The sequence below is a fragment of the Pituophis catenifer genome, unplaced genomic scaffold (assembly GCF_029215685.1).
Source record: "Pituophis catenifer annectens isolate HBS135680 unplaced genomic scaffold, rPitCat1.0.hap2 SCAF_3, whole genome shotgun sequence".
Taxonomy (NCBI): Eukaryota; Metazoa; Chordata; class Lepidosauria; order Squamata; family Colubridae; genus Pituophis; species Pituophis catenifer.
The window spans coordinates 192,193,488-192,216,804 of NW_027256883.1; the positions used below are offsets into that span (position 1 = coordinate 192,193,488).

The 23,317-nt window shown below is 39.0% G+C and overlaps 1 protein-coding gene across 2 annotated transcripts in view; it reads right to left on the reverse strand.

Moving 5' to 3' along the window:
- Positions 1–12,206: 12,206 nt before the first annotated feature.
- The window catches only part of ZMYND8 (zinc finger MYND-type containing 8), a 78,780-nt gene continuing 67,669 nt past the window's right edge, over positions 12,207–23,317 (reverse strand). The window contains exons 18-22 of one of the 2 annotated variants that reach the window (XM_070941715.1): positions 22,577–22,655; positions 21,685–21,924; positions 21,428–21,585; positions 19,879–19,968; positions 12,207–13,539 (exon numbers count right to left, since the gene is read on the reverse strand). In XM_070941715.1, the coding sequence (XP_070797816.1) occupies positions 13,438–13,539; positions 19,879–19,968; positions 21,428–21,585; positions 21,685–21,924; positions 22,577–22,655 (669 nt within the window). In that variant the 3' untranslated portion in view covers positions 12,207–13,437. The remainder of the gene's footprint in view (positions 13,540–19,878; positions 19,969–21,427; positions 21,586–21,684; positions 21,925–22,576; positions 22,656–23,317) is intronic. The other variant, XM_070941716.1, reaches the window with a different exon arrangement.

Genomic DNA, 23,317 nt, shown 5'->3' on the forward strand with positions numbered 1-23,317 from the left:
GTTTACAATATAGAGCTAAATGTTGAGTTTTTGACATAGATTACTTACTTTCTCTGGAGAAGTCCTTGTAAAGGTCTACTTAAATACAGCCAGTAGTTCCCTGATAATTGTTTAAACAATGACGTGACTTTTAAAGCTAAACATTGTCTAGAGTTGCTTGGGTTTTAGAATCTCTAGCATCTAGATCTTGAGAGGACTCCCATACTTTCAAAAATTCTGTAAAAAAAATAATAATAATAATTTAGTGCAGAGTTCCCCAACCTTTCCGGCTTTGCAGACCAGCCGTGTGGGGGGGGGGGGGAGTGGATGGTTCTGCGTGAGCGGCCAGTAAGCGCATGTGCCCACACAGCTCCATTTGCATCAGCAGCGGGCATGTTCACCCGCTGCTCGCGCAAGTGGGGATGCACGTGCATGCACACCCCAACGCATCTGCAGCCCGGCTCTGAACAGTTCATGGCCCAGTAGTGGGCCACAGCCCAAGGTTTTCCACTACACAACAGCAGTAACTGAAAAAAGTATCAACATTTCCCTTCCATGCGAGTTTTAGAGACAGAGGAAGCTATATATTAGATGGAAAATAAATGCTAGCATACCACCTACTTTACTAAAATATTCAAACGAAGTCTATTTAACCAAGTGTTATTTCTTCATTAACCAATCAGGTTTCTCTTCAAAAGCCACAAGCAAGACATGCTTTGAGAGACCATCGCTTCTTTGTGACAGCAGACCATGCATGCATTTCTGTTTTGGAACTGTATTAAAACAACCAGCAACTTACACCAGCCTAGATTCAGTTAATCAATTGTTAATCTAAGTCATAAATGGAGAAATGCATGGAGTGTTCTATTAGAAATAGCAATAGCACTTAGACTTATATACTGCTTCACAGTACTTTACAGCCCTCTGTAAGTGGTTCTACAGAGTCAGCATATTGCCCCCAGCAATCTGAGTTCTCGTTTTACCGAACTTGGAAGGATGGAAGGCTGAGTCAAGCTTGAGCTGGTTAGAATCGAAGTTCTGGCAGTGAGCAGTAAGTTAGCCTGCAGTACTGCATTCTAACCACTGTGCCGCCACAGCTCGTGCCGTACATTATTAGCCTTGCTATTGCACTGGGGTTTTCAGTACTTAATTGGCTAGAGATGAATTGTGCACTCCGTAGTGTTAGCCAGATGTACCTAGGCTCCCAGGATGGAAATTAAAGTATTATTCTGGGAAGCATCTCTGAGATCCTCTTGAGATACCTGAATTTTCTATCCTGACAGGTTAGAAAAAGAGAGCCAACACCACGGTTAGCTCCATATGTAAAGATGTTCATTGACTCTCTATATTTGAGTGGGCCATGCCTGTTTCTGTGAAACCCAACAAAGAAAGTTGTTGCTATCAGAAATTAAACATTTTTTTCTTCTTCTTAATAAGGATTATCTAAGTTTTCCCATTATTCACTATAGTTTATTTCCACATTCCGCAATCTGATTTGTGTTGAAATAGTAACTCCAGCAAATTTCCAGCGAGCATTGTTAACATATCTGGAGAATATTTATCCAGTTAAAGTTAATTTCACTAGTCTTTCCATATTATACTATTACTATAGATTTGTGTTGAAAGTTACTATTTCAACACAAATCAGATTGCAGAATGCTGCAATAAACTATAGTGAATGATGGAAAAACTTAGATAATCTTTTGTACCAGACTAGAGATTTGAGAATTATTTCTGTTGGAGAAGTAAAAAAAAGAAAACTGAGTTACTCCAATTATCAACAAGTGGAGCCAGCTTTGCCACTTATTTGGGAATTACAAAGCTTTGGGAATCCTTTATTGAAGACGGAGCAGTGACATTAAAGAATTAATTTTATGAATTGGACAGCATACAAGTTTAATAAATTATTATTTTATTATGAGAAAAAAAAATACTTCCAGCATTCCTAATACATATTTGCTGATGGATCTGTCTGAGCTATTAGGAAAAAAAAAGATTTGGGAGATGTTTCCAGGAGATACTGACACTGGGTGATCATTATGATAGAAGATCTCTTAAGTGTCCTGCTCACTGACTTGAATTTAGCAGGGTTACTCAAAACACTTGACACAGTTGGATAAGAATCTGCATATTAGAAGAAAACCTTCTGGGACAATGAAAATGATCTCAGAGATATAGATACTTCTTTACAAGAAAAGATTAGAATATTTGGAACTCTAGTTTGAGGAAAAAAGGCAATGTTGTGGGAGGGGAATATGAAGGTGTATAAAGAAAACAAACGTAATATGGAGGAAGTGGACAAGAAAATGTTTTTCCCCGTCTCAGAGTAAGACAAGGAGTTATCCAATGAAGCTGATAGGAAGAAGAGATGAAAAGGATTCTTTGCACAGAACAAAATCTATGGAATCAATTACTACAGAACATGGTGATGGTCATTAACTTGGATGACTTCAAAATGGTACTGGATAAATTCATGGAGGACGGGTGACGGGTCTATCAAAGGCCATTGGAGATGGTAACTTTATCTCCTGGATCTTTTTTCTTTTTCTTTTTTTCTTTTCTTTTTTTTTGCTATGATGGGGGTGGGGGCTGGAGAAGAACCATCTTCCAACTACCAGTTGTATGGGAACAATGATAGGAGACAGTTGCACCTCCATCCTCTGCTTGTGAGTACACCATAGTCAGTGACTGAGCACTATGAGTAAGAATATGCTGAGCTAAGATGGGCATTGCAGTCTGCTAGGACTTTTATTCAGATCTTATCAGTTTTATAGAAGTACTCAAATTACTAAAATCTTTAATAGTTTGAGGATATAGATATGTTCTGCCTTTAATTTCTTGCTTTTAAGATGCTCAGCTACACTTCCCACCAATCCTATGTAGTCTTGGCTAATCATGAGAAATGTTTGGAACAGATATTCAGTAATATTTACAGAGCTTCAGGTTTCTCACTCAGATCCTAAATTTTATATTATGATTAAGAAACATAAGATCTTCCTGGGGAACCCATGATATTGTTTGAGATTATGTGGCAAATTACCTATCTTGCATACAGTTGAATTAAAATCAGTAAAGACATCTTCCTTCTACTAGTTGCATATTAGTTAAAATAAGAGCTCGGGTTTCAGAAGATGCTCAGAATTCATGCAGGAATGAGAGGATGGCAAGAGATCAAGTGGACCTTCTGCTTGGGCTTTATTAGGCAGACTCTTTTGACTGCTGTTTGTTGCTCTATTTAGGATTAATCGCATAGTTTTATAGAAGACCAAAGCCAGCGTTTGTTGCTTTACTCAACAATCTCCCTCAAATAATGCTTATTATCCGAAATAATGAGTCTTTGCAGCAAACAGAAAAACACCTGGTAGCCAAATGATAAAAGAACTATTTTTTTAATCAATTCTGTCTGTCATTACATTAAAAAGATTATATAACAGGGGTGAAATCCAGCAGGTTCTGACAGATTCTGGAGAACTGGTAGTGGAAATTTTAAGTAGTTCGGAGAACCGGCAAATGCCACCTTTGGATGGCCCCAGAGTGGGGAGGGAATGGGGATTTTGCAGTACCCTTCCCCTGGAGTGGGATGGGAATGGAGAATTTGCGGTATCCTTCCCCTGCCATGCCTACCAAGCCACACCTACAAGCCACACCACGCCCACCAAGCCACGCCCACAGAACTGGTAGTAAAAAAATTGGATTTCACCACTGTTATATAAGAAATTATTGGGGGGGGGGAGAGAAAAGAGGAATTCTGTCTATTCAACGCCCCTCAATAGGAAGTCAACTTGTCCAAAAGCTTTGTGCTCTACAACAAAATATGTGTTTGTCATGCATACAAAGGTAGCATTGAAGAAAAAAAAATTGATACAAACATATAACACGCTTATATCGAGCAAAAAACTAGGCAGTGAAATAAATTGCACTAACTCTAGTTGGTTTGTTGTGACTTTGTCTCGGATAGCAATTCCAATTCTCCAGACATTCTTAAGAGATGATGCAGCACTTAATATTGTTTTGCTTTGTTTTTAAAGTGCACTGATCATATTTCCCAAACCGTGATTCGTGGGGAAAATTATAAGAACTAGTCCAGGCTTGCTTTTTTGTGTTTTGTCCTGGAAGCTGTAATTCAGCTGGTGGCAGAAGGATGTGAATGTTGATCTCCTGGAAAGGTGTGACTATCTGCTTCTCTCCCCATTTCCTAGCAGCACAGATGCCAAGGGGACTGCAGCCGGGAAAGCTATAATTATAAAAGGAATAAATTGCTCTTGACAAGATTCGTCTTGCAATGCTGAAAGACAAGCCGTTTCCAAGGGAATGGACTCTCAGCATTTTACCCCTTCTGCTCCTACAGTGCTTTGTTGCCCCAGCCCTTTTCTCCCTTGCTTCCCACAGTACTTGTGCTCCATGGGAGTGCCCTTTGCAGTTGTCCTTTATGATAGAAAAGATACAGGCAACAGCCATAAACCAGACAGATGTCTTGTGCAAGCGTGAATGTGATCCTGTCTCAGTTAAGAATGTTTAAATTAAATTTAATGTAGTAGGAAAAAAAATGTGGCAGAGTCAATTTATAGGGGAAAAAAGCTGGGGAAGAGGGAGGGACTATTTTAAAAAAAAACAAACTGGCTATTTAGATTTTTTAAGGCAAACTTTTCATTCTCATTAGCAGAAATATAAACTATGCTAGTTTCAGGGTATGTCAGCCCCTTGAAGTAGTCCAGGCAAGAAACAGTAACCAGGAGTCCTAACATTACTTTATTGTAACATTACAATACTGTAACAGAATCTTGCAAATCTTCCCTTACTCTCTTCCCTTACTTTTACCCTCCTGAAAATTAGGGAAGGTCCCTTTTGAGATGCTTTCTCCATCCCCATCCCTCTGCAGACTCAGATTTCATTGATCAGACTGTTGTGTAGACTTCAATTCTTACTTCAGGTCATTCCCATATACCTTTACAGTAAAATGACCGTATGTCCTATTATTATAAAAAGCAGTCCTTTATTTCAGAGAGCTGTTCTTGAGATTTAATTTAACTATTTTCTTGCTTTTGCTCTTAAATTTTCCTTTATAAAGCAAAGCTATAAACTTTTTTTATCCTTATGAGCCTCTTTCAGATTTGCCCCTTTTTCAGGTTTATCCTTTGTTGTTGTTTTTCCTAAGAAAACAATGGTCATTGTACACTACAAACTAAAATAGTACAAGTGCTTCTCCAATGCCTTGAATCTCTCACATGTTCCCAAAGCTCTTGGAGATTTTGTTGCTGTCTCTTTACCTTCTGCAACTTTAGCTCAGATGTTTAGGATTTCAGTGCTCAGGATTCCCAGCTAGTATTACAAAAGGAGCTGGTTACCTATTTTATCTGTAGAGCACAAACCAAGGAAAGCTGCCTTGAGCAATATTAAGAATTGGGAAAACTTATTGGGAATAATTTGAGAGAGAGCTGTTCATTACTCTCTATTTTCAGTGGTCTTGATAAAATGGTTAAATCATATAGTTAAGTTAGATGCATAGAATTCAATGGATGAACTGTCACTTTGAGGTGGAGGGGTCTATTTAGCCAGATGTGTTCTGGGAAAGACTAGATCAGTGATTGTGAAACTTTTTGGCACCAGGTGCCAAAAAGGTCATCTGGAAATGTTGCATGTGCATGCATGCTCATTGGGGTCGCACTCCCGAAAAGCCTAACTTCTGGGTTCTAGCATGCATGCGCCCCCAATGATCAGCTGCCCGGTGCACATGCGCACACCATTTTCAGCACTGCTGCGTACACGAAGGACAGCTGATCGTCGCATGTGCATGTGCACCAGAAACCTGGAAGACAAACAGGTAAGGCCACACATGCCAAGTGACATGGCTTCATGTGCCACTTTGGGTATACATGCCATAGGTTCACCATCATGGGACTAGGTAACCATGTGTTGAGGATACTTTAATCTGGATTTCTTAATGGAGCAGGAGGTGAGATCTGGCCAAGAAGACAATAACCACAATGGTACAATCAAAGCTCTGCTTGTTTCTTATGGATCCTTTATTAATATTAACCAAAAAGAGTCATAAAAGAGTCAGTTTTTATGTTTTCCAGGTAAGATATTAAAAATCATGAAACAAAGTAGGAAGAAGCTGAAAATTTAGATTAAATATTTCAGATACAATGTCATCAGTTCAAAGATTATCTCAAAATTGTGATCTCAAAATGCTATAAAACTTCAATCAGTCTAGCAAAGACATTGCCTCTTTGGATTTGTGATTTTGGATTTCTAATCTGAAAAAAAAAATAGTCTGAACATTACTGGGTTATTACTGAAAACTCAAAGGCCATCAGGGCCCAATCTGTTTTCTGCCATAATCCTAGCCTGAGAACAAACTGCAAAGTTTCTATGTCCATATTGCTCCAACGTAATTTTGAGTGGCATACAGATGCTCCTCAATTTACGAACACAACTTTGACCAGAATTGCTGATGATAACCAAGGCAGTTGCTAAGCGAGTTACACCCAATTTTATGACTTTTTTAAATCAAAGGTGTTAAAAAAATCAGAAGGTCATTAAGCGAATCCAGCTTTCCATATTGACTTTGCTTGTCAGAAGCCATCTAGGAAAGTTGCAGATTGCAATCTCATAAGGATGCTGCAACTATCATAAATACAAATACACTAAAGCAAAGTACCTGAATTTTGATCACATTAATGTGAGGATTTTTTCAGTCCTGTTGAATGATTGCTAAATGAATGGAAGTAAGTCAAGGACCACCTGTGCTTAGAAAAGGGAATTGAAACAAGTCATAATTAATATTATCTAATGGTGGTGGGGAGAAATTCTTAAACTGCAAAAGCCCTCCTCAGGGTGCAGAAAATAATTCTGAGCCACTAAACACTGGGTCTAAATGTACCTTTTCCCGAAAATAAGACTCAACTGGAAAATAAGCCCTAGCATGATTTTTCAGGATGCTCGTAATACAAAGCCTATCCCAAAAATAAGCCCATTTAAGATTGTCAGCCAGACAGTTGCATTTAGTACTGTACTTTCCTGAAAATAAGCCCTAATGTGTCTTTTGGAGCAAAAATTAATATAAGACCCAGTCTTATTTTCAGGGAAATACGCTACTAGCCAAAGAATAAAAAGCAGTACTATTTATTTATTTATTTATATCAAATTTAGAGACTGCCCATCTCTCTCTTGGAGTGACTTTATTGTCATTCAATAAAGGCTGAGAACGGAGAATAACACATTCCCAGTGACAAATTATTGTGAGTGGAGGAACGTTGCAAAAGCAACACAAAGCAGATTTACTTCATTTTAAAAAGTCATGAAAATTAGTCATACTGGCTGAGGAATTCTGGAAGTTCATTTTATTACTCCAGAGATTGGGAAACATTGATATAGAAGATCACACCTTGCACATGCCCTCGATGCTAACTTTCCAATCTTCCCAAATGTGAACACATGAGGGCAGCAAATTCTAACAATTCACTCTGAGCCAGCAGGATTCTTCACCTTTGTCTACATTACAATATGCTTTGTTCATTTTGCAGTAGGGCATAGCTGGCTGTTTTCCCCATCCACCCAATTGGAATACAGCCACCCAATTGGAATACAGCCAATACAGAAAATGATTTTTCTTCAAAAACATGATTTCCTGCTTCTGATACGGGAGACTGCCTTTCCTCAAAATATAGACCATAGTATTTTATTTATTTAGCTTATGGCATATCATACATGGAATAGCAATATTTAATTTAATTTAATTTAATATTTAAATTTATATACCGCCCCTCTCCCGAAGGACTCAGGGCGGTGAACAGCCAGAAGTAAAAAACATCAAATACAAAATTTAAAAACAATTTTAAAATATATTAAACAATTTGGCCCAACAGTTAAAATCCCCCATTTAAAAATCCAAATTAAAATTACACAATTGGAGAGATTAGGCCAGCCCGGCTTGTGAAATAAAAAGGTTTTGAGGGCCCAATGGAAAGTACATAAGTCCGGAATCGTCTATATCTCCAGAGGGAGCTCGTTCCAGAGGGCAGGTGCTCCCACAGAGAAAGCTCTCCCCCTGGGGGCCGCCAGTCGACATTGTTTGGCCGACAGCACCCAGAGGAGCCCCTCTCTGTGGGAGCGTACTGGCTGGTGGGAAGCTCTCAGTGGCAAAAGGCGGTCTTGTAAATATCCAGGCCCTAAGCCATGGAGCACTCTAAAGGTGGTCACCAACACCTTGAATTGCGCCCGGAGGACCACCAGGAGCCACTGCAGTTCACGGAGAGGTGTTACATGGGAGCGCCATGACACTCCCATAATCACCTGCGCAGCCGCGTTCTGGACCAGTTGGAGCCTCCGGGTGCTCTTCAAGGGGAGCCCCATTTAGAGAGCATTACAGTAGTCCAAGCAGGAAGTGACGAGGGCATGAGTGACTGTGCACAAGGAGTCCTGATCCAGACAGGGATGCAACTGGCAAATCAGGCGAACCTGATAAAAAGCTCCCCTGGCCACGGCCGTCACATGTTCTTCTAAAGACAGCAGTGCATCCAGTAGGACACCCAAGTTGTGAGCCCTCTCCGTGGGGGCCAACGACTCGCCCCCAATAGTCAGAGATGGCACCAGCTGACTATATCGGGACGCCGGAAGCCACAGCCACTCGGTCTTGGATGGGTTGAGCTTGAGCCTGTTTCTCCCCATCCACATCCGTATGGCCTCCAGACACCGGGACATCACGTCAAGGGCATCATTGGGGTGATCCGGGGTGGAGATGCACAGCTCAGTGTCATCAGCGTACTGATGGTACTTCACCCCGAAACCATGGATGATCTCACCCAGCGGCTTCACATAAATGTTGAACAAAAGGGGCGAGAGGACTGACCCCTGTGGCACCCCACATACAAGGGGCCTTGGGGTCGACCTCTGGCCCCCCGTTAAACTGAGACTGGTCAGAGAGGAAAGATGAGAACCACCGCAACACGGTGCCCCCCACCCCTAACCCTTCCAACCGGTGCAGCATGATACCATGGTCGATGGTATCAAAAGCCGCTGAGAGATCTAACAGGACCAGGACAGAGGAGCAACCCCTGTCCCGAGCCATCCAGAGATCATCAACCAATGCCATTTCCGTGCTGTGCCTAGGTCTGAAGCCCGACTGGAACGGATTGAGATAGACCGCTTCATCCAGATACTGGGGGAACTGTCTTGCCACCACATTCTCAACAATCTTCGCCACAAAGCGGAGGTTGGAGACTGGACGGTAATTTGCTAAAACAGCTGGGTCCAAGGAAGGCTTCTTGAGGAGGGGCCTCACCACCGCCTCTTTCAAGGCTGCAAAAAGTAGCCCTCTCTCAAAAGAGCATTGACAACCCCTTGTAGCCAGCCTCGTGTAACCTCCCGGGAAGCCAGCACCAACCAGGAGGGACACGGGTCCAATAAACATGTGGCCGTGCTAAGTCTACCCAGAATCCTGTCCACTTCTTCAGGGGTCACTGGGTCAAACTCCTCCCAGATAACACTCTCAAGATCTGTCTCCATCACCCTGCCTGCATCTACCCAGTCAGAGTCCAGGCCTTCCCGAATTTGAGCGACTTTGTCATGCAGATACTGCACAAAACTCTCAGCCCTGCCCTCCAAGGGGTCCTCCCACGCTCCCGGATGGAGCAGGGAGGGGGTCACCCAGCCAGGCGGTTATCTGCAGACACGATAAGATATGCCATGCTGACATATCTTAAAATTGCTAAGCAGGCTGGCTGGGGAATTCTGGGAATGGAAGTCCACATATTTTAAAGTTGCTAAGCTTGAGAAACACTGATTTAGAATAATTTAAAATTTCACTGGCAGAATCCCATCCCTGCCTTTGTAATTGCAATTACATGGTGCCAGTTAGGCTCAAGTCTCAAGATGTTTGGGCCTGTCCTGATGCAGCCTTCAGCATCTCATGAGGAAACAAAATGGTCTATTAAATCTCCCTGCTCAAAACCCAGAAATGCAAACTTTACAATGTTGTATATGTGGAAGATTTTCCTCGGACATTTCCATGTGAAATCAATGGAACCAAACTATTAAATATTTAAAGAAGAAAGAATTCCACACACCCACAGGAGATTGTAAGGGGGAACAGAAGAATAAAAGTGGAGCGGTGTCATCCTGCTGCATGCATTGTGATGTTTCACTCAAGTAGGAATGGGCAGAACCTATGACACAATGGAGGAAACATTGCTTTCATCTTTTCATGAAAGCAACAAGAGATTGTGGATGTGGATGCCCACAGGTTCACATCAAATCAATGCAATCAAACTAGCTCAGTGATGGTGAACCTTTGGGGCTCAGGGTAGCAATTTTTTTTTAAAAAAAATCTAATTTGTCTTTGCTGGCATGTACCCCCCAAACAAAAGATAAAACAATTCTTTTATATTCATTTTAAGAAAATATAGTCCAATCATGTTTGTGATCCCCAAGATCTGCCACATACAGTCTTTCTACTGACAGGAACTTGGGGCCTATCTGAGGCTGTTCTGGGTCACACAAGCCTTTGTCCTTGAAGTGGCTTTGAAGAATGCTCTTCTGAAACATCTGCAGCCTCCAAAAACCAGGTAAAAGAACACATTTTAATGCAATTTTCAGAGGTTCCAGAGACCATGATAGAGCACAACCTTCTCAGGCAACTTCTAAAAACTCTGGTGGTCATCAGAGAAGCATATCCCATTACTGTGTGGCCTTGGCAGCCTCCAAAAATCACGCAAGAACAGTGATATTAGTGAACTGTTGTCTCAACCAAAACATGGATTGTTGCCTCTGACGTGTGTATCCTAGGTTCACCATCACTGACCTAGCTAAACTAGTGACTCAATACCTCCTTAATAAACTCTTGGATTTTGTCATAAATTCTGTGTTCATAACAAGGAAAGTGTTGCAGCTGGTGTTTTGCCATGGCTAAGCATCCCTTGTCTTTTGCTTTCCTAAAACTATTCTTCCTTCTTGAAAACTAGGTACTATCAATTCACCAAGAGCGAAAAACTAAAATTGTCCCATTTTTCCCCGTTGGATAACTTTTAGGTTATTTTCCCTTCCATCTCAGTTATGCTAAACAACATGATCTAAATTTATCCCATACTGATAAAATTGAGCAATTTAATTTCCACCAATGGTGCTACTGTGTTAATGGAATTATACAGGAGGGGCTTTTGCCATGGGGTGAGAAGAAATAAAAGCAAAATCCAGGTCGCTCAGCATGAGGTTATTATAATTGACTTCTAGATCATCAAAATTGCAGTTGTGACTCTAGGAATCATTAAAGAGTATGGGGAATTAGGAATTCACAAGTATACTTCATGATGAAGATCTGGCAGCAAAAATTTGATGAGTCCCAATATAGGATAAAACTAGTCATGTACTGCCTCCGGGTGGTTTGTCTAAGTAAAAATTCCACACAGAATATACACTGTGTGAATGATAACACGGTGAACATGACAAACATGATAAAACCTGAGCTTAAGGTAAAGTAGACTGCTATTAGTAGGTTGTTAGTTAAGGAAACAGTAATACCCCTGTATTACTAAATGAGCTTCACTTTGACATTTTGACATCGTTTTCTTTAAATTTCATCTCATTGGGTATAGTTAGTGACTTCCATTTTGAAACTGAAACTCTTCTAGTGAAATGCCAACTTCTATTTCTCCCTACAATATTTGGAAACAGCTGAAATATAGTAAATTTCTCACCTTTTGTTTCTTAACTAATTTAATGTGTCAAGTCAGTGCTGACTCTTAGCAATCACGTAGACTTTCTCTGTGATCTGTCCCTAACCTTCAGCTATACCAATAGTGCACCAATCATTCCTGTTTCTGAGTAGTTTAAAAAAAAAAAATATTACAGCATTTGCAAACAAACAAACAAAAAATTTAAATATTTTCTTTAATAAAATAGGTTCCTGTATTTAATATAGTATGAGGAGGAGGATATAGTGCTTTGGGGGTACTTCACACTAACCATCTGAGAATAGTTAATTTAGAAGCTAAGATGGGAATACAAATGCAACAAAGTGAGGTTTGAAAGATACATGTAAGTGTTCCAGCCTTTCACAAACAAAATGGAAATCTAGTATTATGTTTGATTTAAAAATAACCCAGACAAAAATGGAAGCCCTGTAGTTTCGTGTGTGCCACCTGTTTTAGTCATAAAGAAACACAATAAGCAAAAAAGATATTTAGTTTAATACAAATTTTATACAAAGAAAATGTGAAAAAATACTTCCATATGCTAAAAGCAATTATGCTTCACAAATAAGGCCAGCTAGGCTATCTTTGACACAACTGCAATTCACAAATAGTCTGCTCTTGATTTGTTTTTCCTGTTCATTTTGTTTTCTTTCCTCTAATGTGCATACTAGCTGGAGACTGTACAGACTGCATTCTTTATAAACAATGGGAGAAATCAATTATGACTAAAATGTACAGCAAAATGTACTGGAATGATATCATACAATTAAATTTGCTCATATACATACATCATCTTGCTTTGTTCAATGCTTTGTTTACACAACATACAAAATGATACTACAGTATAAGTGTAACAGACAGTGTTTTCATGGATTACTTTCTCTCTCATACTGTACTGCTTCATGCTCACATAAAAACATAAAAAAAAATCCCATAATACATGCTCTAGCCCAGCATCAATGTCTTTTGCTCATTTTTCCAAGTGACCTGGCCATTTCTTGTTCTTGTGTTCCCTTTTTCCAAAGTCCTCCAAAAAATCTTGTATGGATGTGTATGTGTGTATAAACCCAGTACGAAGGATATCTCCCAGATCCACTTGTGTCCAAAATATTTGATTACTGTATTGCCAACTGCTATTAAGGTTCTTGCTTCCTTTTCCTTAGTATTAACAAAACTTTATTTTTTGTAAACATTCTCTCTCACATTAAATACGCTACACAAAATTTGCTGTTTAATGTACTTGAGACCCAAAGATTGAAAATTATTTTTTTTTAATCGCCAGCACTAATTTCAGTTGCATACACAAGGCATTGTCTTCTTTTCCAAATACAAGCCAAGTACTTCAGCTCTTTTCTTCTTTAAATTCTAAAGAGGAAGAATGGTTTCTATGTGCAACTGTCATTCCCAGAAGATCATTCCTCTTGATGACATTTGTGGCAAGCCTGATTTAGTCGTTCCTTCACAAATTTCCAACATGTGCTAAAGTCAGTACAAATATAAAAAAGGGATGGCACTCTTAACGTCATCCACAAATTGTACATAATTTACAACAGTATAGATTTACCATCAATTTTACCAGTCCTCCGGCTTTTTAAAGCCAACACTAATGCTTTACATTAATGTAGTGTAGTTAACTGCTTTGTACACATGTACAAAGGTAAAAGTCTCAACCTTTGAGGTTAATCCAAAAAACTGTAGGCATTTTTTCACATTTCTAATGAAGAGATTATTATTATTCCAACAGTTGCCTGGTCTCGTTTGTTAACAGTTAGACTCTTCGTACTTGGACAGGCATTGTCGTTTGAACGTACTGAACTCCTGTTCTCATTGCCATGGTCCCAGCTGTAGGACTTACTACTACCGGAATGGTCTGCAGATTTAAAGCAAAAAGATACATCGTCTCAGAAATGAAGAACTGTGTCATGCAAAAAGTTCAAATAGGCTATCATCAAAGACTTCATTGCACATCACCATTGTAAACTACTTCTGTAATGATACAAGACAGAGTATTTTTTTACACTAGTGTTTGGTTCCACAATATGCATTCTCAAGCCTGCAAATACATATTTTTCAATATATTTGCAAGTAATTCATTAACAATAAATGACACAATAGAGTAGGTGTTTAATGTTTTGAAGATATCAATATGCTGACTTTTAGCGAGGAACAATGAATACCTCAGTAATTACATTCAGTACCCCATAATAACAAAGTGAAAACAGAATTTTATGTCCGTAAATTTATTAAAAAGAAAAAACTGAAATGGCATAAGTATCCAGACCCTTTGCAACAACACTTAAAATTTAGCTCAGGTGACTCCCATTTCTCTACATTGTTGCTGACATGTTTTTACACCTGACTGAAGTCACACAGCCAAGACAACACAGGAGTGGCTTAGGGACAACTCTGTGAATGTTCTAGAGTGGCTCAGCCAGAGCCCCAACTTGAACCCTATTGAACATCGCTGGAGGGACCTGAAAATGGCTCTCCTGCGACGGTTGCCATCCTATCTGACTGAGTTTAAGAGGATTCGCAAGGTAGAATGGCAGTATATCCCCCAAGCCAGGTATGCAAAGCTTGTCATGTCATACCCAAAAAGACTTGGGGCTGCAATTGAAGCCAAAGGTGCTTCAAGAAAGTACTGAGTGAAGAGTCTGAGTACTTATGCCAATGTGATATTTCAGTTTTTTTCTTTTTAATAAATTTATAGACATTTCTAAAATTCTGTTTTCATTTTGTCATTATGAGGGGAAAAATGATTTTCAACAACTGTAGAATGAGGCTGCAGCATAACAAAATTGACAAAAGTGAAGGAGGTCTGAATACTTTCTGAATGCACTATATGTGTGTGTGTGCGTGTATGTATGCACACACATTACTAGAACTATTGTTTATTCTTTGTCGCCTCTCAAAGATGTCTTTCAGAGAAGTACCAAATATTTCAAAAACAAAACTTTTCTAGCTTGAAGTTTTGAAATTAAAACAAGGTGTTGGACTGTTCTTACCATCACAAAAATGTTTCATTTTAACTAAAAATGGATCCGCCTGTTTCAAAGCCTGAATCTGAAATATTTACATATCTCTACTGTACTCTATTTCTGCTGCTGGTAGAACTGGATTAAAAGAGTAGAGTTTATATAAATTTCTACCAGCAGCAAGAATAGGGTACAGTAGAGATATGTAAATATGTAAAATATGTAAATATTTCAGATTCAGGCTTTGAAACAGGCATATATATATATATTCATTCTGAAAAGTACAATGGTAGATGAGCCCACCCAGTAAGTTCATTAGCAAACTCAATATGCATTCCATTATTCTAGGAGCATACAATAAACTAATACAATAAAACATTTTTAGTATCTAAAGAAAAAGAATTCATGAATTTGGGCATGCCATGGAGCATATGAATATCAATATTACGATGACATACATGAGAGTAAATGTATATGCTGCACATTTGGAGCTACCAGTGAGATGCATGTTGATGTCAGCCAAGGTCCCTCTACCAAATTATTTTATTTACAGTTGAGGTGCTCTTAGAAAGTACAGTTCTCACCAATAATCAATCACACCTGCACTCCTGATCCTTTCCTTTCCTTCCTTAAAGAAACTTTGGTCACTAAAGGAGAGCAAAAGCTGGAGGCTGTCGCACTGTTTCCCTGGTATGCTAGCAAAAACTTTTCTTATATGGACAGAGTCAGTCTTCGGATTATGACAGCAATGGGAACTGGAATACTGTTGCTCAGAAATGCAGTGGTAAAGCATGACAGCACGTGGCATGTGTCATCTTTTTCGGTAATCACAATTGCTGACATTGAGACCACACAGGTCATTAAGCAAGGACTGCAGCCTCTGGCTTTCTGCTGACTTCCTCTTTGACTTTGCTTGTGGGAAGTCAGCAAGTTGACTATGATTCATTGTGATGGCATAATTGTGAGCTGGGTGCCTGGATCATGACCATTTGACTGTGGGGATGCTGCAATGGCCACAACTCCAAAGACCAGTCAGAAACTACCACTTGTTCAGCACATTGTTAAGTTTGAACAGTCATTTAATGAGTGGTTATAACCTGAGGATGACCTGTATCATGATATGATTTGGTATCTGGGGCTCCATTTTAACTTAATATCACATGCATCCACAACCTCTCAAAGACTGGGAATTACTAAATCATATTATGATATGAAGAAGTTTATCAGGGTAATCCTTTTATTTTAAAGGCATTGCCCTCCACTTATTTAAAGCTGTCCTTTGCTATGTTGCTATCTGCTATGTTGCCCTGTTGCTATCTGCAACAAAAGCAGATAATGGAAAGAATGTGATACGCTATGACAGAAGCTTGTGGTTTCAGCACCACAAGCATATGAGCTAAACTGCAATTCACAAAGTAAAGGAGAGTCCAAAATCAAACCTGACTGTTAAATATAAGTATTTTATGATTGAAAAATGGTGGCCTGGTTGTCAAACAAGGCCAGCAATGCACAGCAAAACACATCTGCTAAATAAATGATTTTGACTGAGTTTATATAACATGGTAGGCTAAATATAGTTGGCTAGACTGAATTAGTGCATTCTGTATCCCAGTCAGTCTGGTCAACCACTGAGTTAAGAAAACAAACAAGTAAGCATGAACAGGTAGTCCTCACTTACTAACAATAGTAAGTTATTGACTAATTGTAAGTTACAAACTTATCACAATCAGTGCTGAAAAAGGAGAGTTACAGCCAGTCCTTGAAGTTGCTGCCACTGCAGTGTCCTTGTGCTCATGTGATCATAATTTGGATGCTTTACAACCAATGTATATTTATGATGGTTGCAGCATCCTGTGGTCATGTGATTGCCATTACAACTTTCACATTTAGCTTCCGACAAGCAAGTCAATGGAGAAGCCGCCAAGAAACTGCAAGTTACAATTACATGATATCACACTTAATGACCATAAGTTGGCATGGCCACAGGACATTACACTTAATGACTGTGTGGCTTAGCAATCAGTTGAAATTGTGTTTGGTAAATTAGGTCTACCTATAGTACAAACACTGACCTTAGTTGAAGAATGCTGCATATTATCATTTTCCAATTGTAGCATAAAGCAGGTCAAATTACAAAATTTTTAGCACAGGATATTTCCAATTGTCAGCCATCACCACTCCCACCCCCATAGTTCCTGAGAGATTTTATTGCCTCTCTGGATTCCTTTAATGAGGATTAAAAGATTTTGGGAGAAGAGAAGCACCAGCTTAAAAAATTAAATGAGGTTCATGCTTATTGCCAAGATGGGCATGGAACAAAGACATAATTCAATGATATGCAACCTCTAGGACAGTGATGGCTAACCTTTTGGCCATCATGTACCAAAAGCAGGAGGAGTTGCGTGTGGGCATGCCCACATCCATAATTCAATCCCCCCGTGCATGCATGCACGAAATCCCTCCCCCGCGCCCAGTTTGGGGCGTAGCAAGCCTCCCTAAAGCCTCCAGAGGTCGAAAACGGCCCATTTCCAGACTTCTGGTAGGCTCGGTAGGCCCATTTTTCAACCTCCCAAGGCTCCAGAGGCTTTCTTGGAGCCTGGGAAGGGAGAAAACGGCCTTCCACACCTGCCCCGGAGGCCCTCTGGAGCCCAGAAATAGCTCATTTCCTGACTTCCAGTGAGCCTGAAGGCCTGTTTTTCACCCTCCCAAGGCTCGAGACTCTCTTGAAGTCTGGGGAGGGCGAAAATGGCCTTCTCCACCCACCAGAGGCCGAAAATGTCCTCCCAGAGCCTCCACGCGAGCCCTGTTCCTACCTGGCATCCAAAACAGGCCACATGGAGTCTCCTGGGGGGGGAGGGGTGGTGTGAGCGGGGCCAGCCGAGAAATCAGCTGGCCCGCGCACACATGCGCTGAGCTAGGGCAATGGCTCGTGTGCCTGCAGATATGGCTCCGCGTGCCACCTGTGGCACACATGGGTCTAGGATGAATGTGGAATCTAATAGCATATTTATTTTATTTTATTTATTTTACTTCAGATTTATATACCACCCTTCTCCCTAGGGACTCAGGGTGGTGTACAGCCAAGTAAAAACACATAAATACATAATACATAGATTAAGAACAGATTAAAAGGAAAACTTTGTTATATTTGTTCTCTGACAGGACTAAAATATTTTTAACTTCCGGAGAACTGGAGGCTTCCAAGTCTTAAAATACTTGTTTTGTCCTTACCATCAATGCCCTCGAAATGCAAAACAGTCTACATCATAAAACTCTGACACTTTCCAACACTTTCCCTGATACTAGATGGAGCACAAACCAAATTGTAAACCTAGCCTAATCTTAAACTAAGAGCATCACTGCCCATATCAATAAGGAAATTTCAAAATATTCTATTCTATCTCTGTTTATTTTCTAAACCACTGACTGACCAAGTTTCTTGGGTATATAAAAAAAACTATTAACAATTTAAAATATCCAGAATATTTAAGACATTAATCTATGGTAAAATCCAATGCGCAATTTTAGTGGCTAGTGGGAAGCATTGGTTATCTTAGATGGTGGAAATCTTGTAGGAGAAAGTATTCTCTCATGTGACCTAGGATCAATCCATGTAAGGCATTCAAATAATATGTAACACTTTGTACTATACCTAGAAAATAACTGACATCCAATGTATCACAGAAAGCTATGGAAAGTTCCAATTCCAAATTCAGAGACTGAGGGTTAATTAATTAGTATTAATTAAAATTAACATTCATTAATGTTAATGAATGTTAATTGTCCCACAAGTTTAAACAACTATAGAAGAATATTTAGATATGGTCATGAAACAAAGTATCACTTCCTTCTGTATAAATTGCCATAGGACAGACTCTAAAATGACCCCCATGCTGTGCCTTATTGGTGTTATAATGAACTGTCTGTCATTAGTGTTCTACCCATCTTACTTTCTCCTTCATTCCACAGTGCTCTTCCATGGACTACATACCATGAGGAAGATTTTAAAACAAGAAAGGTGGTATTTATGCAGTTGTGTCTACCACTCTAGTAAATTCCCAATTCTAGAACTCAATGAAGCATTGTCTGAATTGCCTGCAGAATCTATTCTAAAACAATGTTATGACTCCTGGAAAAACCAGCAGATTCAAGAAACTGTTTGGAAAAGCAAGCTGAATTTGTCCTCCACCCCTGCACAGATGGAGAGTGATTGCAAGTCCTATCTTAACCAGGCAGTGGTCCATTCATGACAATGGGAATTCACCCATGAATCATTCTTTCAGCCAGAATAAAAGACCAAGTGAGTAAGCCAGCAGATCTTTGCCTCTAAGATCCAATGTCATAAATGTCACTGCTACTATGAATTCTTGAGTCATACCAGACAGTCCAGGCTGAAATAGATGTGGAAGTCTCCTAGAACCTAGAATCCTATAAGCCACCTAGACTTACTTAATTGAGAAAGTATATAAATAAATCAGTGAATTACTTAATGAGCTGGTTGTTACACACAGCCATATTTCCTCTCCGTCTAACTTCCTCTAGCCTGCTTAATTACTGAAACAGGTCCTCTTGCCTCATCCAACTAGGTTTGTTATACAAGCCAGGTCAGCTCTCATCTATGATCAAATCATGAAATGTTTCCAATTCTGTTGTTTATTTATGTGCCACAGAAAAGAAGCAAGGGTGAATTCTATGTGGAACTGAAACAATTCACTGAGAAAACTAAGTTATTGGATTAGCTAGCAAAAGAAACTAACTGCTAATTTCACTTTCTATCTAGTGACATATTGACTTCTACTTTCTTATTCTCTACCACCATCAAAATACTAGCCCTCTTGACAAAACCCTTACCACCATGTCCATTACTCACTACTGGTCCCTGATGCTTCTTAGTCAACCAATTAATTAGAGCACATGACAATTCCTAAATTTAATGCAATTTTGAAATAAAAAAAGCAAAAACACAACAGCTGAAGAATAGCATAGCTTTCCCTAAACTGCTTCAGAAACTATAATAGCAATATAGAATTTTAAATCAATAAATAAAACTTGAATCTTTGATTGTCCTAGATGACAATGTACGATGTAAAAGAAATGGCAATGTATAGCAAAATAAAGCATTTTGCACAGCAAATTGAATTAAGACCAGTGAATTCATATTGTGGTAACACAGGAGAAAACCCATCCTCCCTCCAAAATAAATGAGCTGTTTCAATGTCAAAAACAGTACTTACAATTGTGGGTTGAGTAGTTGGTATATAGGTAGTGGTCTGCGGTACCTGGACCAACTTTATAGGCTGGCTGCTTGTCACACCTGTTGCTATCTGCAGAGACAGCACAGGTAACCAGAGTGAAAGGTTCAGTTTTTATGTCAATGCCACCTATTTATTAACATGGTTTTGGATTTAGATCTTGCCTTTCCTAAATGGAAGGACTGCCTCTGACTGCTGGGGGAAGAGGGGAAATGATTTTTACAGGTTCCTCCTCTCTGCTGTATCAAAAACCCCATCAATCTGCTATGGGGGACAAGGAAGAGTTGAGAAATCTTCCTGAAGCATGAGACATAGTGCTAGGTATTGCAATAGATGGGAAGTAGCTAAAATTTACCTTCTATCCATCTTTTGGTTCTTAGTGAAACTTGCTCACAAAATATCCCCCATTTGTGAAACCAAACTCTGGATTTAACCCATAAATATGTCAGTGCTTGGCTTAAAAAAAAACACCCTACATTTTAATGAATTCACAGGTTACATTTTTATAAATAAAAGCAAAATTTAAAATATGAAAGTGAGCAATGCATACAATTTGATGTTTCAAACAGATATAACAATTATGTGAATGCAATTTGAGATTTCCAAAGAAAAATATTTCATGATAAAAAACTTATCACAGAGAGCACAGTACAATTACAAGTAAGGTAACTATTTAGCAATTTCTTGTTAAGAAATATAGTATTTTTTAGTGTCTTTAATTCTAAATATGCACTGGGCCATCCTTTCTTTGTCTCTAGAATGCATAAGACCTATGACTCTTTTCCTTAGAATAAAGCAAGGCAATTAAATTATATAGTTTTGTAACAGATACTGACTTCTTGAGGTGTAGCTGATATAAAATGTCACGATAAAAGAGTTTCATTTTTTTCAACAGAATGTACTATTGTGCTTTAAGAAAAACTAACAGGGACATATAGGAATGGATAGAAATCGAAATGTACTTGTTAATAAAATGTTATTGTAACTGCTAGTGTTGCTTTAAAAAGAAAGCCAGGACCCATATTTGACCATACAAGATAAAGAACAACAATAGTTATCTATATATGATTAACAATTCTAGTATATGTTATTCTGCAGAAGAGTAAGGATACTGAATTAGATAAAGATGTGGGTAATGTTTTCAAAACTCAGCTTTCAGCATTTGACAGAACACGTGTGTGTGTGAGAGTGTGTGTGTGTGAGTGAGTGTGTGTGTGTGTATTTCAAAATAAGAGAAGTCTGAGGGATATTTGTGATGAGCCTGAGCAATCACTACATCCCAAGTGGGTGGGAACAGGGCAAAATCACATGAGAATTTATAACATAATGCCATGATAAAAAAAAAAAAAGGTAGCACATACAACATTAGATACATCCTGGATCCTTAAGAGCTATCTCTGAAATGGTGAAAATAAAGACAAAGGTATTTCACCAGCCCTCAATAAAATAAAATAAAATCTCCTTTATTGCTTTGTACAGCTTTTAAAAATAAACCTTAAAGCGAGGATGCACCAAGGAAGGACATACTTACTGTAACACTTTCCTTGCTTTTTTCCACAGCTGCCTCTTTTTCTTTTGGAGCACTGGTTGCTTCTGTAGGTGCAGGCTGTGCACTGGAACCAGGTTGGGATGCTTTGTTTAATGTTTCTGAACTAACTTCACTCTCTGTCTCTTGCTGGGTTGCAGTAGCTAAAATAAAAACCAAGGGAGTTTAAAAATGGAGGTGAGATTCATTCACAAATAGATTGAAAGATAAACAGTGTAACTGTAGAAACACTAGCCCATTACCTGATTGTGTACAAGACTTCATATGTTCTGGCCAATGAGCTTGTTGACAAGGATAGTCACAATAGCTGGTATTCCAACAACAGTAAAAGATGGCCTCTTTTTTGCAGTTGGCACACCACTGCTTCTTTTTGGTCTCATCCACAGCTTGTTGCTTTTCCAATTCCAGTTGTTTCTTCACTTCAGCAATTAAACGATCTCTTTCTTGCTCTAAGCTTTGTCGCATTTCAGCCATTGTGAGTTCTAGGTAACAGATGAACAGCATGTAATCTAACAACTAATCTAAATGGCCTATCTGTTAAGTAATAATGGTAAGCTACCTTAAGGGAAATCAAAACATACTGATTTATTACAATAAAGGCAGACAAATTTACACTATAATGTGCAGTGGTGGGGTATTTTTTTTTTTTACTACCGGTTCTGTGGATGTGGCTTGGTGGGCGTGGCAGGGGAAGGATACTGTAAAATCTCCATTTTCTCCCCACTCCAGGGGAAAGTTACTGCAAAATCCCCATTTCCTCCTGATCAGCTGGGACTTGGGAGGCAGAGAATAGATGGGGGCGGGGCCAGTCAGAAGTGGTATTTACCGGTTCTCCGAACTACTCAAAATTTCCACTACCAGTTCTCCAGAACTGGTCAGAACCTGCTGAATACCACCTCTGATAATGTGTATACTTATGTATGTAATCTTATTGTATAAGATCTTAAGACATTCAAGAAATAATTACCAATCAATTTAGAAGGTTTATTAACTATCATGATGACATACTGTGACAACTGAGCTAGACTTCTATAATTGATTATTTATATGAAAAACAGATCAGCACAGATGTTTCTTTATATGCCGGGCCATGAATCACGAAAATATTTAACAAAAATAATGTTGTTTTTATACCCAGATTATGTTTCATTTCTGAGAGCTCTTGCTGATGTAACCACTGAAGCTTTTCAATTTCAATTCTCAGACGACGAATCTGAAATATTAAAAAACAATAACAACAGGAGTGTCAGTCAAAATAGAATGAAAGCTTTCTTTCTCCTCTATCCCCACATTTGTTTCTGAGGGGGGACTCTTTAAATCAGATCTGGGTGCATAGGGAAGAGGGAGGGAGAGAGGCCATGAAAGGAAATCCAATTGCATGAATGACAATCTTTATTTAGAAACTAATCACTTTCATGGAAAAATATCTTGGTGTTGTTAATAAGATCAGAATAAACATTCTTTCTATGAATTGGGCAAAATAAATAATGGCACCTATTCTTTCTCCTAGTGGAATAGAGAGAAAGGAGGGCAAATGTGCATGAGTCAAAAAGTGGAATAAAGCTCTTCCCAAAGACATATACTTGTTTCTCCTGCCTTATAGTAAATACTATCCCTCACAACACAAAGTTGTATTGTATTGTATTCAGTACACACAATCCGATATAATGATATGGTGAATTAAGTATTTCCAAATGTTAACTGGATCTTGGATAATTTGTGCAATAGGCTAAGCTTTACTACTTTTTCTGGTAGAGGTACTAGAAAAATCTTTAAAAACTGAGTTTGCTGTATCTATCATGAAGTAGTGTTATTATATTGTTACTTTTAGCTTAGAAAGTCTCAGCCATATGACATAAATTCTTCATTTTACTG